The sequence below is a fragment of the Hordeum vulgare genome, chromosome 4H (genome assembly GCF_904849725.1).
Source record: "Hordeum vulgare subsp. vulgare chromosome 4H, MorexV3_pseudomolecules_assembly, whole genome shotgun sequence".
NCBI lineage: Eukaryota > Viridiplantae > Streptophyta > Magnoliopsida > Poales > Poaceae > Hordeum > Hordeum vulgare.
The window spans coordinates 609641890-609659087 of NC_058521.1; the positions used below are offsets into that span (position 1 = coordinate 609641890).

The following is a 17198-nucleotide window of genomic DNA, read 5'->3' on the forward strand; positions in this document are numbered from 1 at the left end:
ACAAAACAGCTCAAACAAATTCTGTTTTGTAAATATTTATTTGCTCCAAATATTTATTTTCCATTTTTTTCAAATAGGTCATAATTCCTTATGACCAGGGGTATGTTTGCTTTATTTTTTTAGCATTAATAGTTGGCCTGTGCATTTATTTTTGTTGTCTGCGTTGTTTTTAAATAAGAAACCCCAGTGGGTTCTTTTCCTCTATCAGGCGCCAGCTTGGGCCTCTCTTCTCCCTCCCGAGGCCCAGCACTCCTCTCTATTTCCTAGCGGCAGCCCAAGCGCTCCTTCTCCTTTCTCTGACGGCGTTTCTTCCCCCCCCCCCCCCCCGTGCACGCTTTCCGTCAAACTCTAGTGAGAGAGAGAGAGAGCACGCCGTGAGGCTCACGGACGTCAAGGCTCTATTTATCCTTGGCATGCACGCCCCCTTGGCCTAGGGTTCCGCGTTCCCCTCTTTGCGCCGCCACCTCTCCTCCATCTCCTCCTCCCCCCAGGTAAGATCTCTCTGTAGAGTAGGTAGCAAAGAGAGAGAGAGAAGTAGCCGCCGTCGTCCTCCGCGCACCCCTCGCCTCCGGCGCCGGCCAGCATGTCCGGGAGCGCGGTGAAGGCGCACGCGTTCCATTCCCGTCATCGGTGAGGCCGGGAGCGACCACACCGACGGGCAGCTCCACCTCTCCGACGTGTTCCCGGCAAACTTCTTCCCCTGTTTCGGTTGTGCAACAGCGCGTCGTCAGTCTTCTTCAGATCGGTCGGTTCTTCTTCAGGCTTCCTCCGATCGGCCCTCTCCCTCCTTTCTCTAGGTGAGCCTAGATCCTCCTCCCTTTCCCCTCGGTAGTGTGCAAGTAGGGTTCGATGTCGTGCTTCTCTGATCAGAGAAGAGAACGGCCGGTTCATGTGGATGTGTGCGTGCGTAGGTGCTCGGGCTCGTCGTAGTTCAGGGGATCGGCGTCCCACGCGGTAGGAGTAGCTAGCCGTAGTTGTGCCCCGTGGCGTAGGGAAGCAGCAGTGGTAGGGGCGCGCTCCGGTGAACGTTGTCGTCGTCGTCTCTTTGTGTATAGCAGAGCAGGGCAACCATGTTGTCTTGTAGTGTTACCTTGTAGAGTTCCTCTGTTCTGTCAAGTATCGAAGCGTAGCGTAGTGGTTGCAGGGTGTTGTGTAGATGGAGGCGGTTGTGAGTTCGAGTCCCAGTGATGCACCACCTTTTTTTAATTCTTTGTTTCGGCACAGTAGCGCAGGGGAGTGGCTTAACTTGCTTGACTTCCCTGATCTGTCAAGTGTCTGTTTGCTAGCCCAGTGGCTTTAGCTGCTGGAGGTGAGCAGGGCCTCTTGGGTTTGACCCCCCCCCCCAGCTCCTTTTATTTTTTGTGCCACTTCTTTGCTGTTTTATCCTATTTGCTAAATTGTTGTTGCTGCTTGCTTGAGAAGCAAGGTTTGCTTGCCAGACATTGTTCCAGCATGTTGTCCCTAGTATATATGCTACCAAGCGTAGATATAGCATGTGTAGGTTCTTCTTTGTTGTAGATTCTAGCACTTGGTGTTTGTGCTTGTGGATGTGGTAGTGTAGGTGGAGCAAGCTACCTTGTGATACATGTGTGTGTGTATTAGTATGTGTGCTTTGCACTAGGATAGTGATGTGTGTGTGTGTTACTTAGTGCATGTGAGTGATGATCTTGTGCTCTAGCTTGTGCAAGATGATATGACCTTGATTCCATTTCTAGACTTGTTATGCTAGATTCACGTTTCCTTCGTCATATGCTCGCTGCCTATCACTGAAATCATTGCCTCCTGAAATTGCCATGAAACCCAAACACTTTTCCCCTCCTAGCAAATATTGAATGGCTAAGTAGGCTTTGCTCAGCTTCTAATGTTAGCGTTGCTAGTTGCAGGTGCAGTTGTCTCATGTGATAACATGAGTTGATATCATTATGTTAAACCTGTTATTTAATTAATGCACCTATATACTTGGTAAATAACGGAAGGCCTAGCCTTTTGTCGGGTGTTTTCTTCCGTTATTGCCGTCATAGCTTTCGGCTATCGGTGTTTGATTTCATAACTGATCGCTCCTAACACGTTCGGGGTTGTTACGGGGACCCCCTTGATAAATCGTGTAGTGTTAAGATTTGTCCGGCAGGACCCAACATTGGTGTTAATTTGTTAATCACTTAATAATAATCTGCATAGGGAATGGCCGCCCCGAGGAGTTAATCAACAACCCGGGCCAGTGCTCCTCATGAGCGTTGGTCCAAATTGGACAGACTGCGGGGCCACCACAAGGAAACTTGAGGTTTGGTTCCTGTAGGCTTTTCCATCCATCGTATCTTGAGACTAAGATACTGGCTCTTATCGAGGTCGTCGACACGACGGGAGGTCCTGCTAGAGTTGTCTTATCTTAGCAATATATCTTGCGTATAGGAATCACGATGAAGCTTTGGTTCTCCCCAGAGTTGAGGTTTTCCTCTAAGGTATCTGACGAGATCACGAGATTCGTGATAGAGGATTACTTTGCGGCCCGTGACCGTTTGTGATGGACTAGTTGGAGCACCCCTGCAGGGTTTAATCTTTCGGAAAGCCGCGCCCGCGGTTATGTGGCAATTTGGAATATTTGTTAACATCCGGTTATAGATAACTTGAACCTAATCTAATAAAATTGCCAACTGTGTGCGTAACCGTGATTGTCCCCTTCGGAGACCTCTCTTCGATCGGGAACACGGTGGGGTTATGTTTGACGTAAGTAGGTGTTTAGGATCACTTAGTGATCAGCTAATCATCGATCGCTAGTATAGACCACCTTCAATTCTTGTTCTACGTAAGATAGCCACCATAAATGCTTAGGATGCTGCAACATAAACACTAAACCTTCCTTACCTAATAACTTGACTAGTTTTGGCACCGAGGTCATAGATTGCTGAGTCCCCATGGCTCACAGATTAATTCAACACCCCAACAGATACAGGTACGCCCGACACAGGTGATCCCGACAGCACACAGCTGGCGTGACAGTATGATGAGGAGAACGACCGCCTGTACGTGAACTATCCAGAAGACTGAGGCGTGGTCGTGGGCAAGCATGCAGGGTAGCATAGCCTTTTCTCATGTTATTTAGTCCGTAGCGGAACTACCTTGTTTGAATGCGTGATGTAAACTCTGATATTATTTATAAGATGACAGTTGAATCCTTAATTGTCATTCTATTATTATTATGCATGTACTATGCTATCATGCTTGCGAAACGCTTAGATGCGCTTCTTTTTAATTTATTCAAATTATTGTCTCTTACAACCGGTCATCGTATACCAATAAAATGTTCAAAAAGGTACACCATGCATTATAAAATATTCATCATATATTAAGAATTTGTTCAACAAATACTACAAATGTTCACTGTGTATTTAATTTTTATCAGCATATATTACACAAATGTCTAATTATAATGCATATTCAAAATTGTTCAATGTAGATTACACATGTTAAATGCGTATCTGAAAATTGTTCAACATACGTTATGTTCAATGCATAAATGAAAATTGTTCAACATTCACTAAAAAATGTTCAATGTGTATTTTTTGAGCGTATATATTCATATGTTCAAAATATTCGAAAATAAAAAAGAGAAAAATAACCGTGGTGCCAATGTAAAGCGTTGGTACAGTACCGTCCAGCTACAGTGGTTTAGCATTATGTTTTTTTATTTGAACTGCAAATGGGCCAGCCCAGTTGGATGGATCTTGTGCAAAGCCAGAGCTTGATGCACACGGGGACATTCCTCTCTCCTTAGCTAGCGGAGCCACGCCACTGGCCATCAGCCCATATTCATCATGTCCATCATTCCCATAAGCCTTATGATTCACCACTCAAAAACAAAAAGCACAAAATGAAGAATGGTTCCAAAATTGCACATTCACATGAATAAGGATCACTTTCAATGAAATTTCAGTAGATACCGAAATAGCTGTATTCCAATCAAAATATTTCAGCCATTACGGTGGTACACACAAGTTCAGATATTTTTTTAAAAACTCAAATAATTGAATCATGTGGTTGGATTTTCGATTGAATGCAAGTGAATGTTTTGATCCTTTAGTCTGAAAACCAAAAACACTGAAATCCACAGGCACGTCAATATCGAAGGAAACCACAACCATGCTCGATCATGACCAAGGGAAAAAAAAAATACAGATCCAGAGGCCAAGTACCAAATGAGAACCAAATCGAAGTGTATTGAACAACCCTTGAGAAGAAAGATGGAGTAGTGACAAACGCGGAGGGTAAGAACTGGACTACTGGAGCGGGGTGCCAAGAAAAAAGAGGTTTGTTGTATGCTAGCATCTGCATACTCCTTTTTTCTAACCAGCATCTGTGTATTCTGTAGAATTACCTTCGTCCCAAATTAGTTGTCTTAGATTTGTTTAGATACGGATGTATCTAACACTAAAACATGTCGAATCTAGACAAATCTGAGTCAACTAATTCTGGAAGGAGGGAGTACTTCCTAAATTTGCCACGTCAATTCTCGGAAAAAATTCCTGCTGCTATTCCAAGATTTATGCCTGGAGAACTTGTGTCCTCAAATATGTAAAGTTTGTTACCCTAAGTTGAAGATGCACAAACTCTAAGCATATCTACCTCCACTTCACATCCATTGTGTGTGGGATCCAGACATCAGAAGTCGCCACCCTGTCAATCCCAAGCCAGAAACAAAAATCAAGAATCAAGGTCCTTATACAGGGGGAATGCAATGAACTTCATGTACCTTAGTGTCTACCACAAGACACTGCAGTACCAAGAGAATATATGGATGGTGATTTGGAGAAACAGACAGCATACCTAAAATTCTACTGCCACATTTTAGAGCAATGAACATAATCTACTCTGCTCTTCGAGTAGGAGTTCTTAGCATTGGATTATCCTGCAATATAGTCACACCAGTCATTTTATTATACACTAGTAGCTTTAAATGCTAAAATGGTAAAACGGGGAGGACAGTAGTTTTTTAGGTGTTCAATGTGTACAGTAATAACATTTGATAAGCTACAGAGATTAATAGTCGTATGCATATGTTGGAAATCATAACATATGAGGCTCGAAAACGTCGAGCAATAGAATCCCTCAAAGAGTGGGACCACATTAAATATCTTATCTCATGTGCATTTGCATAAGCATGGAATCCCTGGAAGAGTGGGACCAAAGGACGAGGTTGCAAATCAGAACAGAGGCAATAAGCATGGACCATGAAGAAGAAAATGTGAACTAGCATGCATCTTAAAACATAGGCTAATAAGTTTCAAGGTTGCAAGAAAAAAGGGACAGTCATTTGTGTGCGGACAGACCTGCATCGTTGGGTTGTAAGCCCACTGATTTCCGAAAACATGGGGATCTGCTTGTACCTGAAACGTTTTAAACAGAAAGGCATTGATCCCACTAGTCGGAAATGCACAAGGAGAAGATGGTTAACATATAAATCAGCATGGTTGTTTATAGTAACTAAAAGGTTGAAAACAAAGAGGAATATGTTGTTCGGCATCATCCTTGGTTGATTAGGCATTTCATGTTGGTGACTAACATCCATTCCAAAATGAGGTCCAAATGTCAGGTCATAGAATATTATAAATCAGCACGGTTGTTCATAGAATATTATGAAGATCTGTGCATAGCAAAAACCTGCATAAAGTTGTTCGGCATCATCCTTGGTTGATTAGGCAGTTCATGTTGGTGACTAACATCCATTCCAAAATGAGGTCCAAATGTCAGGTTTGGAGATATCCCTTCCTGATTAAGTTCGCAACAGAAATGTTCACATACATGAAAATGATAGTGGCAGAAGCAGACCAAAAGTACTAGAGTGCATACCATTAGATGAATGCTTCCTTGCACTCCCATGTCAGGACTTTCAAGATGGGAAGCCGACGGTGTCCCTTGAATCATATTAGTTTCAGTTGGCACAAATGATGACCGTAGAAAATCCTGCTAAGAACATAAATAAATCAATAAAGGTGTAGTCGTACGGCAAAACTGACGTATGACTGCCTGAGGCTCTTTACGCCCAGATATTGAGAAGAGACGAACCTGTTCTTTATTTGACCGTAATACAGCATCCGGATTAGTTTCTACCACTTTCTTTGCTGGCAGACAAGGACTCTTTGCATTCGTGGACAGGGAATTCTTCGCTCCCTCTGGAAATTGAGAACTAAAAAGGCCTTGGCCATTTTCAGGTGCATCAGCTTCGAACGAGAGAAGCCTTGGCTGCCTGTCTCTAGCAGGTTGACCATCATAGAGAAGAGTCCTTTCTGCTTCTCTCAGTAACTTCAGAGCAACAAGGTACCTGCTCTCAGATATAAAGCCTAAATTGAGAACCTGACGGCACTGTGTAGACAAATAATCATGGCGCTCCACTGTGTCACCAAGGAGCATCTCATTGGGATAATGTGCCAAAGCATGCAGTTTCTTGTAGTCTCTTTTCCAGCGATCAAGGACGTATCTTGACGGGATCTCAAACATGTCATGCAACTTAAACACAGACAACGCATGTCTGCATAGTATGCCAGTGAACTGAAAGAAACCACATTCACACTCAACAATGAGCCCTTCTTTACAAAAATAAACTTCATAAATCCTGCTCTCCGTCTCCTTTCCATCTTCCATGTATGAGCATTCTTTCACTTCAAAAGTAACAAACTGGCCATCAACTTTACTTGGCATACCATCACAATACATTGTTGCTTTCAACTCTTCCTGAAATTTCCTGAACATGTTGATTGTGTAGGCTTTGGCCAGTTGCTCTTCCATGTAGAACTTTGTTACAGTCAATGGAGTCCTATGGGAAGATTCTTCATCCGCTTGCAACTCTTTCTTATATTTGTTCTCCAATATCATCTCATATTTGCTGAAAAATTGCTTCAGAGAAGTTTTTGGGTACACAAATCCATCATAGTATGAAGCAACAGACTCCCCACGCTGCGAAACTGACATACCTGCCCAGAATTTGTCTTTAAGATAAGCAGGTGCCCATAATCGCCGATGCTCATGTAGGGAACTGAGGCATTCATTTCCTGCAAGTCCATGTTCCTCAATAATCTTCTTCCAATCAGCCTCAAACTCCGAGTCCTTCAAAGACCCATATGTTACTTTCTTCAGTGCTCTCTTAATCGTTTTGAATTCCGCGTGTACTTTCAAGTTCTCGGCCACGTCTCTCATAATGCGATACAGACACAGGCGGTGTTTAACTTGGGAAAATACTTCTCTAACCGCATCTAGAATAGCATTGTAGTGCTCGGTGATGATTGCGTCTGGGTAACAACCCTTCATACATGCCAAAAATGCTCTGAATAGCCAGGTATAGCTCTCAGCACTTAGATCCGAAAGCAAGCCAGTACCAAACAAAACAGGGTGGCCATGATTATTCATCCCAGTGAAGAAAACAAGTGGCAGATCATATTTCTCAGTCAGGTATGAAGTGTCAAAGTAAACAACATCATGACCAAAGTATTCATGTGCTGCCTGTGACCTAGCATCACTCCAAAACAAGTTCCTTAGACGCCCCTGTTTGTCCAAATCCACCAGGTAGAAGAAATTTGGATTCTTATTCTGCATGCTCCCAAAAAACTTCTGGATTTGCTCATCATCTCCTTCCCCAAACTTAAGCCTTCCAATCTCAGTGAACTTCCCCTGCTCTTTGTCAGCTATCGGAACATTCCTGCGCCCTTTCAGCCGTGAAGCGTTTTCCACACTCTTGGCATCCGTCAGTTTCTTGTAACAGCTCATGGGCGAGTCTGAGGACTGGTTGAGCGGATGGTTGTGATCGAGCTTGGTGTCGTCAATGTGAAGCCACCTGTCCTGCCTTAACTTCAATGAGATCCTGGCAGGGCAGTTTATCTTTGCTGTTTCTCTAGACAGATAGCACGCGTTTGCTCTCCCTCTCCCAGACCGGCTGCACCCGAGCACCAGCCTCCGGCACACCCCCGACTTCAGGTACGACGACTTGAGAGTGATCGCCGAGAAGCCAGAATCCACCGCATACTGCTTGTAGTACTTGAGCGCGTCGTCATAGGTCTTGAACCTCAACCCGATGCGGGGTGCATTCTCGTCTACCTTGGCACTCCCACCATCTTCCTGGCCACTGTCATTGTCCTCCACGAGGATGACCTCTTTGCCCTGATGCAACGGCGGCAGTTCCATACCTGGATTACCTCCCAAATCCTGGCCAAAAATAGCAAAGCGCCAAAAGAAATTCGCTCCGTCAGCAGGCAAACATGAGAATTTGACACCTGGAATGACCCAATGCACTCGCTAACCTGGGATTTCTCGGCAATCTTCGGCAATGAGCCGTTCCCTGGGAGCTGCTCTGAGCTCTTCCCGTCGGCCTCGATTGGCGCCTCCATCGGCGTCGGGGGCGGATCTAGACGGCCCGGCGTGCGCCCGGAAATCGGGAAGGTCGGTGGGGATTTGACTAGGAGAATCGCTGGATGGGGACAAACCTAGGTCATACCTCGAGCCCCACACTGGGGGCGCCGTGGCGGCGGCGGCAGAGGGACGCGGTGTCCCGACGAAGGAGGACGGCAGCGTCGACGCGCGTGGTAGGCGGGAAGGCGGGGGCGTTCCCGGGCGGTGGAGGCGCCGGCGGCGGCCCTCAGGTACGGTACGACGGCAGCAGTGGGGCGGCTAGTAGACCAAGAGTGGGAGCAGAAAAAAAAGGAAAATCAGATATTTGCCCACTTTGAATATCTAGCTTTTCAAAATTGCCACTTTCAATATTATAGCTTCCACAATAAAATGAATTGAACGCTATTGGCTTCAAAATAGGGCGTCGTACGCGTGGATAGACCGGTCCAAATTTTGATCGGTCGTCGGATTAGATTGGTCCACTTATAAGGGCATATCGAGCCGTTCGCCTCCCCCCTCCCCCCCACCCCACCCCAAGCGTTTTTAGGCGAAAATTAGCGCCTCTTGAGGGCTCGCCGGATGTGTGGCGGCGAGTGTCGGGGCAGCTAGCCCAGTCGGCATCGGAGTACGCGACGAGGTCGGTGGAGGTGAGACCCAGAGATGTGGTGCCGCGTATGTACCGAAGAATACGCCGTACCAGAGTCCAGTGAGTATCTCGTGGTGACTGCATGTGGAGGCACACCTGCTGAACATCATACTGCAGGCCCGAGCGTGTGAGCGTCATGTACTGTAGAGCACCAACGATGGAGCGATAAAAATGTCGCATCGGTGACGAGAGACCCCTCAATAGCGGACACCTTCGCCATGGTGTCGACCGGAGTGGGCGTCGGCTTGCAGTTGAGCATGCCGGCGCGCTCCAGAACCTCGTGAGCATACTTCTGCTGATGCAGAAAGAAGACGTCAGCCTGACGGACCACCTCTATGCCGAGAAAGTAATGGAGCGGCCCCAAGTCCTTCAGGGCGAACTCAGCGCGAAGATGAGTTGTGACCCGCTGAAGGAGCTCGGCATTGGAAGCCGTGAGGATGATGTCGTCAATGTAGAGGAGCATGTAGGCCGTGAGAGCGCCCTGACGAAGCACACCGAGCGAGGCATCAGAGCGGGTGGATCGAAACCCCAACGACTGCAGGAAGGCAACGATACGCTGGTACCAGGCCCGTGGTGTCTGCTTAAGCCCGTACAGAGAGCGAGAGAGCAAGCACACGGAGTCGGGATGGTCCGCGTCGACAAAACGTGTGGGCTGCTCGCAGAAGACCCGCTCGTCCAGATGACCATGCAGAAAGGCGTTGGAGACATCCAACTGATGAATTAGCCAAGTGCGCGAGACCGCTAGCTAAAGCACAGTGTGGATCGTGCCCGGTTCCACAACCGGGGCGAAGGTGTCGGTGAAGTCCACGCCAGCTCGTTGCCAAAAACCACGAACTACCCACCGGTCCTTGTAGAGCTCGAGAGAGCCGTCCGGGCGAGTCTTGTGGAGGAACACCCACTTGCCAGAGATGACGTTGGCACGAGGGAGTCGCGGCACAAGCTGCCACGTACGATTGTGCTGCAAGGCGTCGAACTCCTCTTACATCGCGACCAGCCAGTGAGGGTCCCGTATGGCGGCGCGAAAGGATGTGGGAATGGGTGATGGCGTCAAGGTCGCCACAACACACGCATACTCGTCGGAAGAGTAGCGCATGCTTGGGCGAAGAACGCCAGCCCGGGCGCGGGTCGTCATGCGGTGAGCCGGACCGGCGGCCGAGCCCACGTGAGCGGCCGGTTCGTCGGTGGAACCAGTCGTCGAGTCGTGAGCGGGAGCAAAACCAACGGCGACAAGGGAGGGTGATGTCGACCTCGTCGCGGCAGAGCTAGTGCGTGCCGGGGAACCCGTCGTGGCACCGGCGGGGTGGGTCGACGCAGTGACGGGGGAGCCCGCCATGTCACTGGCGGTGGGGGCCGACACGGTCGTGGAGGAGGACGGCGTGGACCCAGAGACCTGGATAGGCTCGACCTCGGGGGAGGGAGCCTGGAACCCGGGTGGCGCTGGCAGCAGCCGTCGAGCCGGTGGTGCCGCTGATCTTTGCGGTCGCGCGTCGCGCCCAAGGAGGGGCGAAGCGGGTGGCGTCGAGGTGACCGGAGCCGGAGGTACCTGGAAGAAAGGAAACACCGTCTCGACGAAGTACACATGTATCGAGGTGTACACGCGGTGAGTAACAGGATCATAGCACCGATAACCTTTGGTGTTGGAGGGATTGTTGGGGAACGTCGCATGGGAAACAAAAATTTTCCTACGCGCACGAAGACCTATCATGGTGATGTTCATCTACGAGAGGGGATGAGCGATCTACGTACCCTTGTAGATCGTACAGCAGAAGCGATTAGAGATTGCGGTTGATGTAGTGGAACGTCCTCACGTCCCTCGATCCGCCCCGCGAACAATCCCGCGATCAGTCCCACGATCTAGTACCGAACGGACGGCACCTCCGCGTTCAGCACACGTACAGCTCGACGAGGCCTTCTTGATCCAGCAAGAGAGACGGAGAGGTAGAAGAGTTCTCCGGCAGCGTGACGGCGCTCCGGAGGTTGGTGATGATCTTGTCTCAGCAGGGCTCCGCCCGAGCTCCGCAGAAACGCGATCTAGAGGAAAAACTATGGAGATATGTGGTCGGGCAGCCGTGAGAAAATCGTCTCAAATCAGCCCTAAAACCTCCGTATATATAGGTGGGAGGGAGGGGAGGAGGCAGCCTCAAAACCCAAAGGTTTGGCCGAAATTGGAGGTGGAGGAGTCCTACTCCAATCCTACTTGGAGTAGGATTCCACCTTCCCACTTGGAAACTCTTTCCACCTTGTGTTTTTTCCTTCTCAAACCTTATGGGCCTTAGTGGGAACTTATTCCAGCCCACTAGGGGCTGGTTTATCTCTTCCCATAGCCCATGAGACCCCTTGGGGCGTGACACCCCTCCCGATCGTCCCCGGCACCCCTCCCGGCACTCCCGGTACACTACCGATGAGCCCAAAACTTTTCCGGTAATGCACGAAAACCTTCCGGTAACCAAATGAGGTCATCCTATATATCAATCTTCGTTTCCGGACCATTCCGGAAACCCTCGTGACGTCCGTGATCTCATCCGGGACTCCGAACAACATTCGGTAACCAACCATATAACTCAAATACGCATAAAACAACGTCGAACCTTAAGTGTGCAGACCCTGCGGGTTCGAGAACTATGTAGACATGACCCGAGTGACTCCTCGGTCAATATCCAATAGCGGGACCTGGATGCCCATATTGGATCCTACATATTCTACGAAGATCTCATCGTTTGAACCTCAGTGCCAAGGATTCATATAATCCCGTATGTCATTCCCTTTGTCCTTCGGTATGTTACTTGCCCGAGATTCGATCGTCAGTATCCGTATACCTATTTCAATCTCGTTTACTGGCAAGTCTCTTTACTCGTTCCGTAATACAAGATCCCGCAACTTACACTAAGTTACATTGCTTGCAAGGCTTATGTGTGATGTTGTATTACCGAGTGGGCCCCGAGATACCTCTCCGTTCACACGGAGTGACAAATCCCAGTCTTGATCCATACTAACTCAACTAACACCTTCGGAGATACCTGTAGAGCATCTTTATAGTCACCCAGTTACGTTGCGACGTTTGATACACACAAAGCATTCCTCCGGTGTCAGTGAGTTATATGATCTCATGGTCATAGGAATAAATACTTGACACGCAGAAAACAGTAGCAACAAAATGACACGATCAACATGCTACGTCTATTAGTTTGGGTCTAGTCCATCACATGATTCTCCTAATGATGTGATCCCGTTATCAAGTGACAACACTTGCCTATGGCCAGGAAACCTTGACCATCTTTGATCAACGAGCTAGTCAACTAGAGGCTTACTAGGGACAGTGTTTTGTCTATGTATCCACACAAGTATTGTGTTTCCAATCAATACAATTATAGCATGGATAATAAACGATTATCATGAACTAAGAAATATAATAATAACTAATTTATTATTGCCTCTAGGGCATATTTCCAACAGGGATAGCCTAGAAAAACACACGGAAGAGAACGGGAGCGAGTTTATGAGGAGCGGTGGCGGCGGTGCTAGGGTAGCAAAGGCATCCAACGATGCGAAGACCGTCGTAGGACAGAGGTGCTCCCAAGAGGAGGTGATGAAGGGCGTAGTTCCACCAAGGATGACATGGACGAATGTTAATGAGGAGTGTAGCGGTGGCGAGGGCATCAGGCCAAAACTGAGTGGGCACGTTAGCATGGAAGAGTAACGTGTGAGTGCAATCATTAAGAGTGCAAAGAATGCGCTTAGCGCGGTCGTTCTGCTGCAAGGTGTATGGGAAGTGAGGCGGAAGGTGGTGCCGCGAGAGGCAAGGAAAGTGCAAAGAGCGAGCTTGTCAAACTCTTTTCTGTTGTCGGTTTGGAGTGCAAGTATAGGGCAACCGAACTGTGTGGTGACATCAGTGAAAAAAGATGTGAGTGTGGCGCGGGCATCGGATTTACGACGAAGAGGAAAATTCCACACATAATGAGAGTAATCATCTAAAATCACCAAATAGTATAGATAGCCCGTGTTACTTGCAACGGGAGACGTCCAAACATCACTATGAAGTAGCTGAAACGGAAAAGTGGAAATCATGGTAGACGCACTGAAGGGAAGACGAACGTGCTTGCTTAAACGGCAAGCCTCACAAGTATGCTTGTCGAATTTATTACATGAGGAAGAAAAACTCCTAAGAATTTGACGCAAAACGGTGGGGTTAGGATGGCCCAAGCGAGCATGCCAGAGGTCAATGCCGGTGGCCAATGCAGCGGGTGTGGAGGAAGTAGCATCGGCGTGCACATGATAGAGATCCTCGGGGCTATCACATCAGTGGAGCACCATCCGCGAGCGGGCGTCCTTCACAAAAAAAAACCAGCACTGTCAAATTCAATAGTAAGAGGACTCTCACGAGCAAGACAACGAACGGAGACAAGATTGGTGACTAGTTCAACTGAAACAAGAACATTGGACATGGTGATAGGGGTGGAGGTGGAAGGGAAACTAGTGCTACCTATGTGAGTGATAGGAAGGGAGGAACCGTTGCCAACGGTGATACGAGTAGTCATATTAATGGGTGTGGAAGAGGTGAGGTTACCGGGATGAGCTATCATATGTGCAGTAGCACCGGTGTCCATGTACCAGTCGCCTCCGTCGCCGTATTGATGTGGCGAGGGTGCCGAGTGAAGGGACGCCAGGAGGGAGGGATCCCATGGGGCGTGTGTCGACGTAGGCAGAGGACCTCCATAGGGTGGCGCCAGGGGCGGTGCGGGTGCCGAGAGGAGGCGGCACAAGAGGGGCGCCATAGTCGGCGCCCGCCGGCTGCTGGGGCATGCCGAAGAAGGCCTGGTGGTTGGCGGGACCCAGACCGAGGAGACCTAGCGCGGGGGGCCGTGGGACCGACATGTGGTAGGCATAAACGACACCGGTCCACGGGTTCTGCCCGGCGGTCCACGGTGGAGGAGGAGGTTGGTGGCGCGGTGCCACCCGGCGGGCGATTGCTGTTGATGTGGCTGGCGGCGATCCCCACCACCCCGCCGGTTGCATCAGCCCCCTCGGCCTCCACCTTCCTGTTACGATCCCGGGTGGCAGCGTTTTGGGTCCCGCTGCGATCCAACCGTTCTGGGAACCCCGTTGTCTCGCTACGGGGAACTCATTAAAACTTGCAGTTTTGGCCTATTCTGGCCAGTTTTCTATGCTATTAATCACTATTTTTGGGTCCAGTTGCGATCCGAAATTTCGAGGAAACCGGGGGTCCGACTACGGGGTACTCGTCAAAACTCGCAGTTTTGGCCTGTTCTCGCCAATTTTTTATGCTATTCCTAAATTATTTTGGGTCCCGCTGCAATCCAAACGTTCGGGGAACCGAGCGGTCCGAATATGGGGAACTCATCAAAACTCAGAGGTTTGGCCTATTCTGGCCAGTTTGTATGCTTTTACTTACTGATTTTGGGTCCCGCTGCGATCCGAACATTCGGGGAATCCCTTGGTCCGGTTATAGGGAACTCGTGAAAACTCGCAGATTTGGCCTATTCTGGCCAGTTTTCTATAATATTACTCACTCATTTTGGGTCCCGGGGCGACCGCAACATTCGGGGAACCCTGATGTCCTATTACGGGGAACTCATCAAAGCTCACAGATTTGGCCTATTTTGGCAAGTTTTCTATACTATTGCTCACTGATTTTGGGTCCGAGTGCGATCCAAACGTTCGGGGAACCCCGAGGTCCATTTACGGGGAACTCATCAAAACTCGCAGTTTTGGCCTATTCTTACGAGTTTTCTATGCTGCTACTCACTGATTTTGGGTCCCGCTGTGATCCAATTGTCCGGGGAAGCCCGGGGTCCGGCTACGGCGTACTCGTCAAAACTCTCACTTTTGGCCTATTCTAGCCAATTTTCAATGCTATTACTCAATCATTTTGAGTCCCGCTGCAATGGGAAACACCACCGTACGGTTATGAGGAACTTGCCAAAACTCACAGATTTGGTCTATTATGTCCAGTTTTGTATGCTATTACTCACTGATTTTGGGTCCCGCTGCGATCCAAACGTTCGGGGAATCCCGAGGTCCGGTTACGAGGAACTCGTTAAAACTAATTGATTTGGCCTATTCTGGCCAGTTTTCTATACTATTACTCACTGATTTTGGGTCCTGCTGCAATCGAAATGTTCGGGGAACCTCGGGGTCCGGTTACAGGGAACTCGTAAACACTCTCAGTTTTTGTCTATTCTCGCTAGTCTTCAATGCTATTACTCACTGATTTTGGGGTCCCGATGTGATCCGAATGTTGTCTGACTATGGGGTACTCGTCAAAACTCGCAGTTTTGGCCTATCCTGGCAAATTTTCTATGCTATTACATAATCATTTTGGATCCCGCTTCAATCCGAAGGTTCGGGGAACCCCGTGGTCCCGGTTATGGGGAACTCATCAAAACTCATAGATGTGGCCTATTCTGGCCAATTTTGTATGCTATTACGCACTGATTTTGGGTCCCGCTGCGATCCAAACGTTCGGGGAACTCGTCAAAAGACAGAGTTTTAATTTGGGGGGAACTCGTCAAAAGACACAGATTTGGGGGGAACTCGTCAAAAGTCACATATTTGGCCTATTCTAGCTAGTTTCTATAATATTACTCAGTGATTCTGGGTCCTTGTGCGATCCAAACGTTCGGGGATCCCCGGTGTCCGGTTCCGGGAACTCGTCAAAACTTGCACTTTTGGCCTATTCTCGCTAGTTTTATATGCTATTACTCACTTATGTTAGGTCCCGCAGTGATCCAAACGATCGGGGAACCCCTAGGTTCATTTAGGGGAACTCGTCAAAACTCACAGATTTGGCCTATTATGGCCAGTTTTATATGCTATTACTCACTTATGTTTGGTCGCGCTGCGACCCGAACGTTCGGGGAACCCCGTGGTCCATTTAGGGGTAACTTGTCAAAACTCACAGATTTGGCCTATTCTGGCTAGTTTCTATACTATTACTCACTGATTTTGGGTCCCGGTGCGATCCAAACGTTCGGAGAACCCCGATGTACGATAACGGGGAACTCGTCAAAACTTGCAGTTTTGGCGTATTCTGGACATTTTTCAATGCTATTACTCACTAATTTTGGATCTCGCTGCGATCCTAAAGTTTGGGAAACCCTAGGGTCCGGCTATGGGGTACTCATCAAACCTTGCAGTTTTGGCCTATTCTGGCCATTTTCTGTGCTCTTACTTACTGATTTTGGGTCCCCCTGCGATTCGAACGTTCGTGGAATCTTGGGACACGACATGCTATTACTCAATCATTTTGGGTCCCGCTGCAATCCGAACGTTCGGGGAACATTTTATGCTATTACTCAATCATATTAGGTCCCGCTGCACTCCGAACGTTCGGGGAACCCCGCAGTCCGGTTGTGGGGAACTTGTCAAAACTCGCAGTTTTGACCTATTCTGGCTAGTTTTCTATGCTATTACTCAATCATTTTGGGTCCCGCTGCACTCCGAAAGTTCGGGGAATCCCGTAGTCTGGTTATGGGGAACTCATCAAAGCTCACAAATTTTGCCTATTTTGCCGAGTTTTGTAAGCTTACTCACTCATTTTAGGTCCAGCTGTGATCCAAATGTTCGGGGAACTCCTCAAAACTCGCAGTTTTAGCCTATTTTGGGTAGTTTTCTATGCTATTACTCAATCATTTTTGGTCCCACTGCAATCCGAAAGTTCGGGGAACCCCGCGGTCCGGGTATGGGGAACTTGTCAAAACTCATATATTTGGCCTATTCTGGCCAGTTTTCTATGATATTACTCACTTATGTTGGGTCCCATTGCGATCCAAACATTCGGGGAACCCCGAGGTCCGGTTACGGGGAAATCGTGAAAACTCGCAGATTTGGGCGATTCTGGCCTGTTTTTTGTAATATTACTCACTTATTTTGGGTCCCACGGCAACCCGAACATTCGGGGAACCCCGAGGCCCGGTTACGGCGAACTCGTCAAAACTCACAGATTTGCCTATTCTTGCAAGTTTTTTATACTATTACTCACTGATTTTGGGCCCCGTTGCAATCCAAACGTTCGGGGAACCCCTCTGTCCGGTTATGGGGAACACGGAAAACTCACTGATTTTGGGTCGTGTTGCATTCCCAACGTTCGGGGAAGCCCGGGGTCCGGCTATGGGGCACTCGTCAAAACTCACAGATTTGGCCTATTCTAGCCAATTTTCTA

General features: G+C 48.4%; 1 protein-coding gene across 1 annotated transcript; it reads right to left on the reverse strand.

Moving 5' to 3' along the window:
* Positions 1-4117: 4117 nt before the first annotated feature.
* On the reverse strand, positions 4118-8661 carry LOC123450085 (protein FAR1-RELATED SEQUENCE 6-like). The gene is made up of 8 exons (XM_045127489.1): positions 8480-8661; positions 8286-8389; positions 6061-8190; positions 5845-5958; positions 5656-5763; positions 5325-5381; positions 4822-4903; positions 4118-4671 (listed from the first exon to the last, which is right to left on the reverse strand). Exons 2-7 carry the CDS (start codon positions 8370-8372, stop codon positions 4862-4864), a joined length of 2538 nt encoding a protein of 845 aa, XP_044983424.1. The 5' UTR covers positions 8373-8389; positions 8480-8661; the 3' UTR covers positions 4118-4671; positions 4822-4861.
* Positions 8662-17198: the final 8537 nt, after the last annotated feature.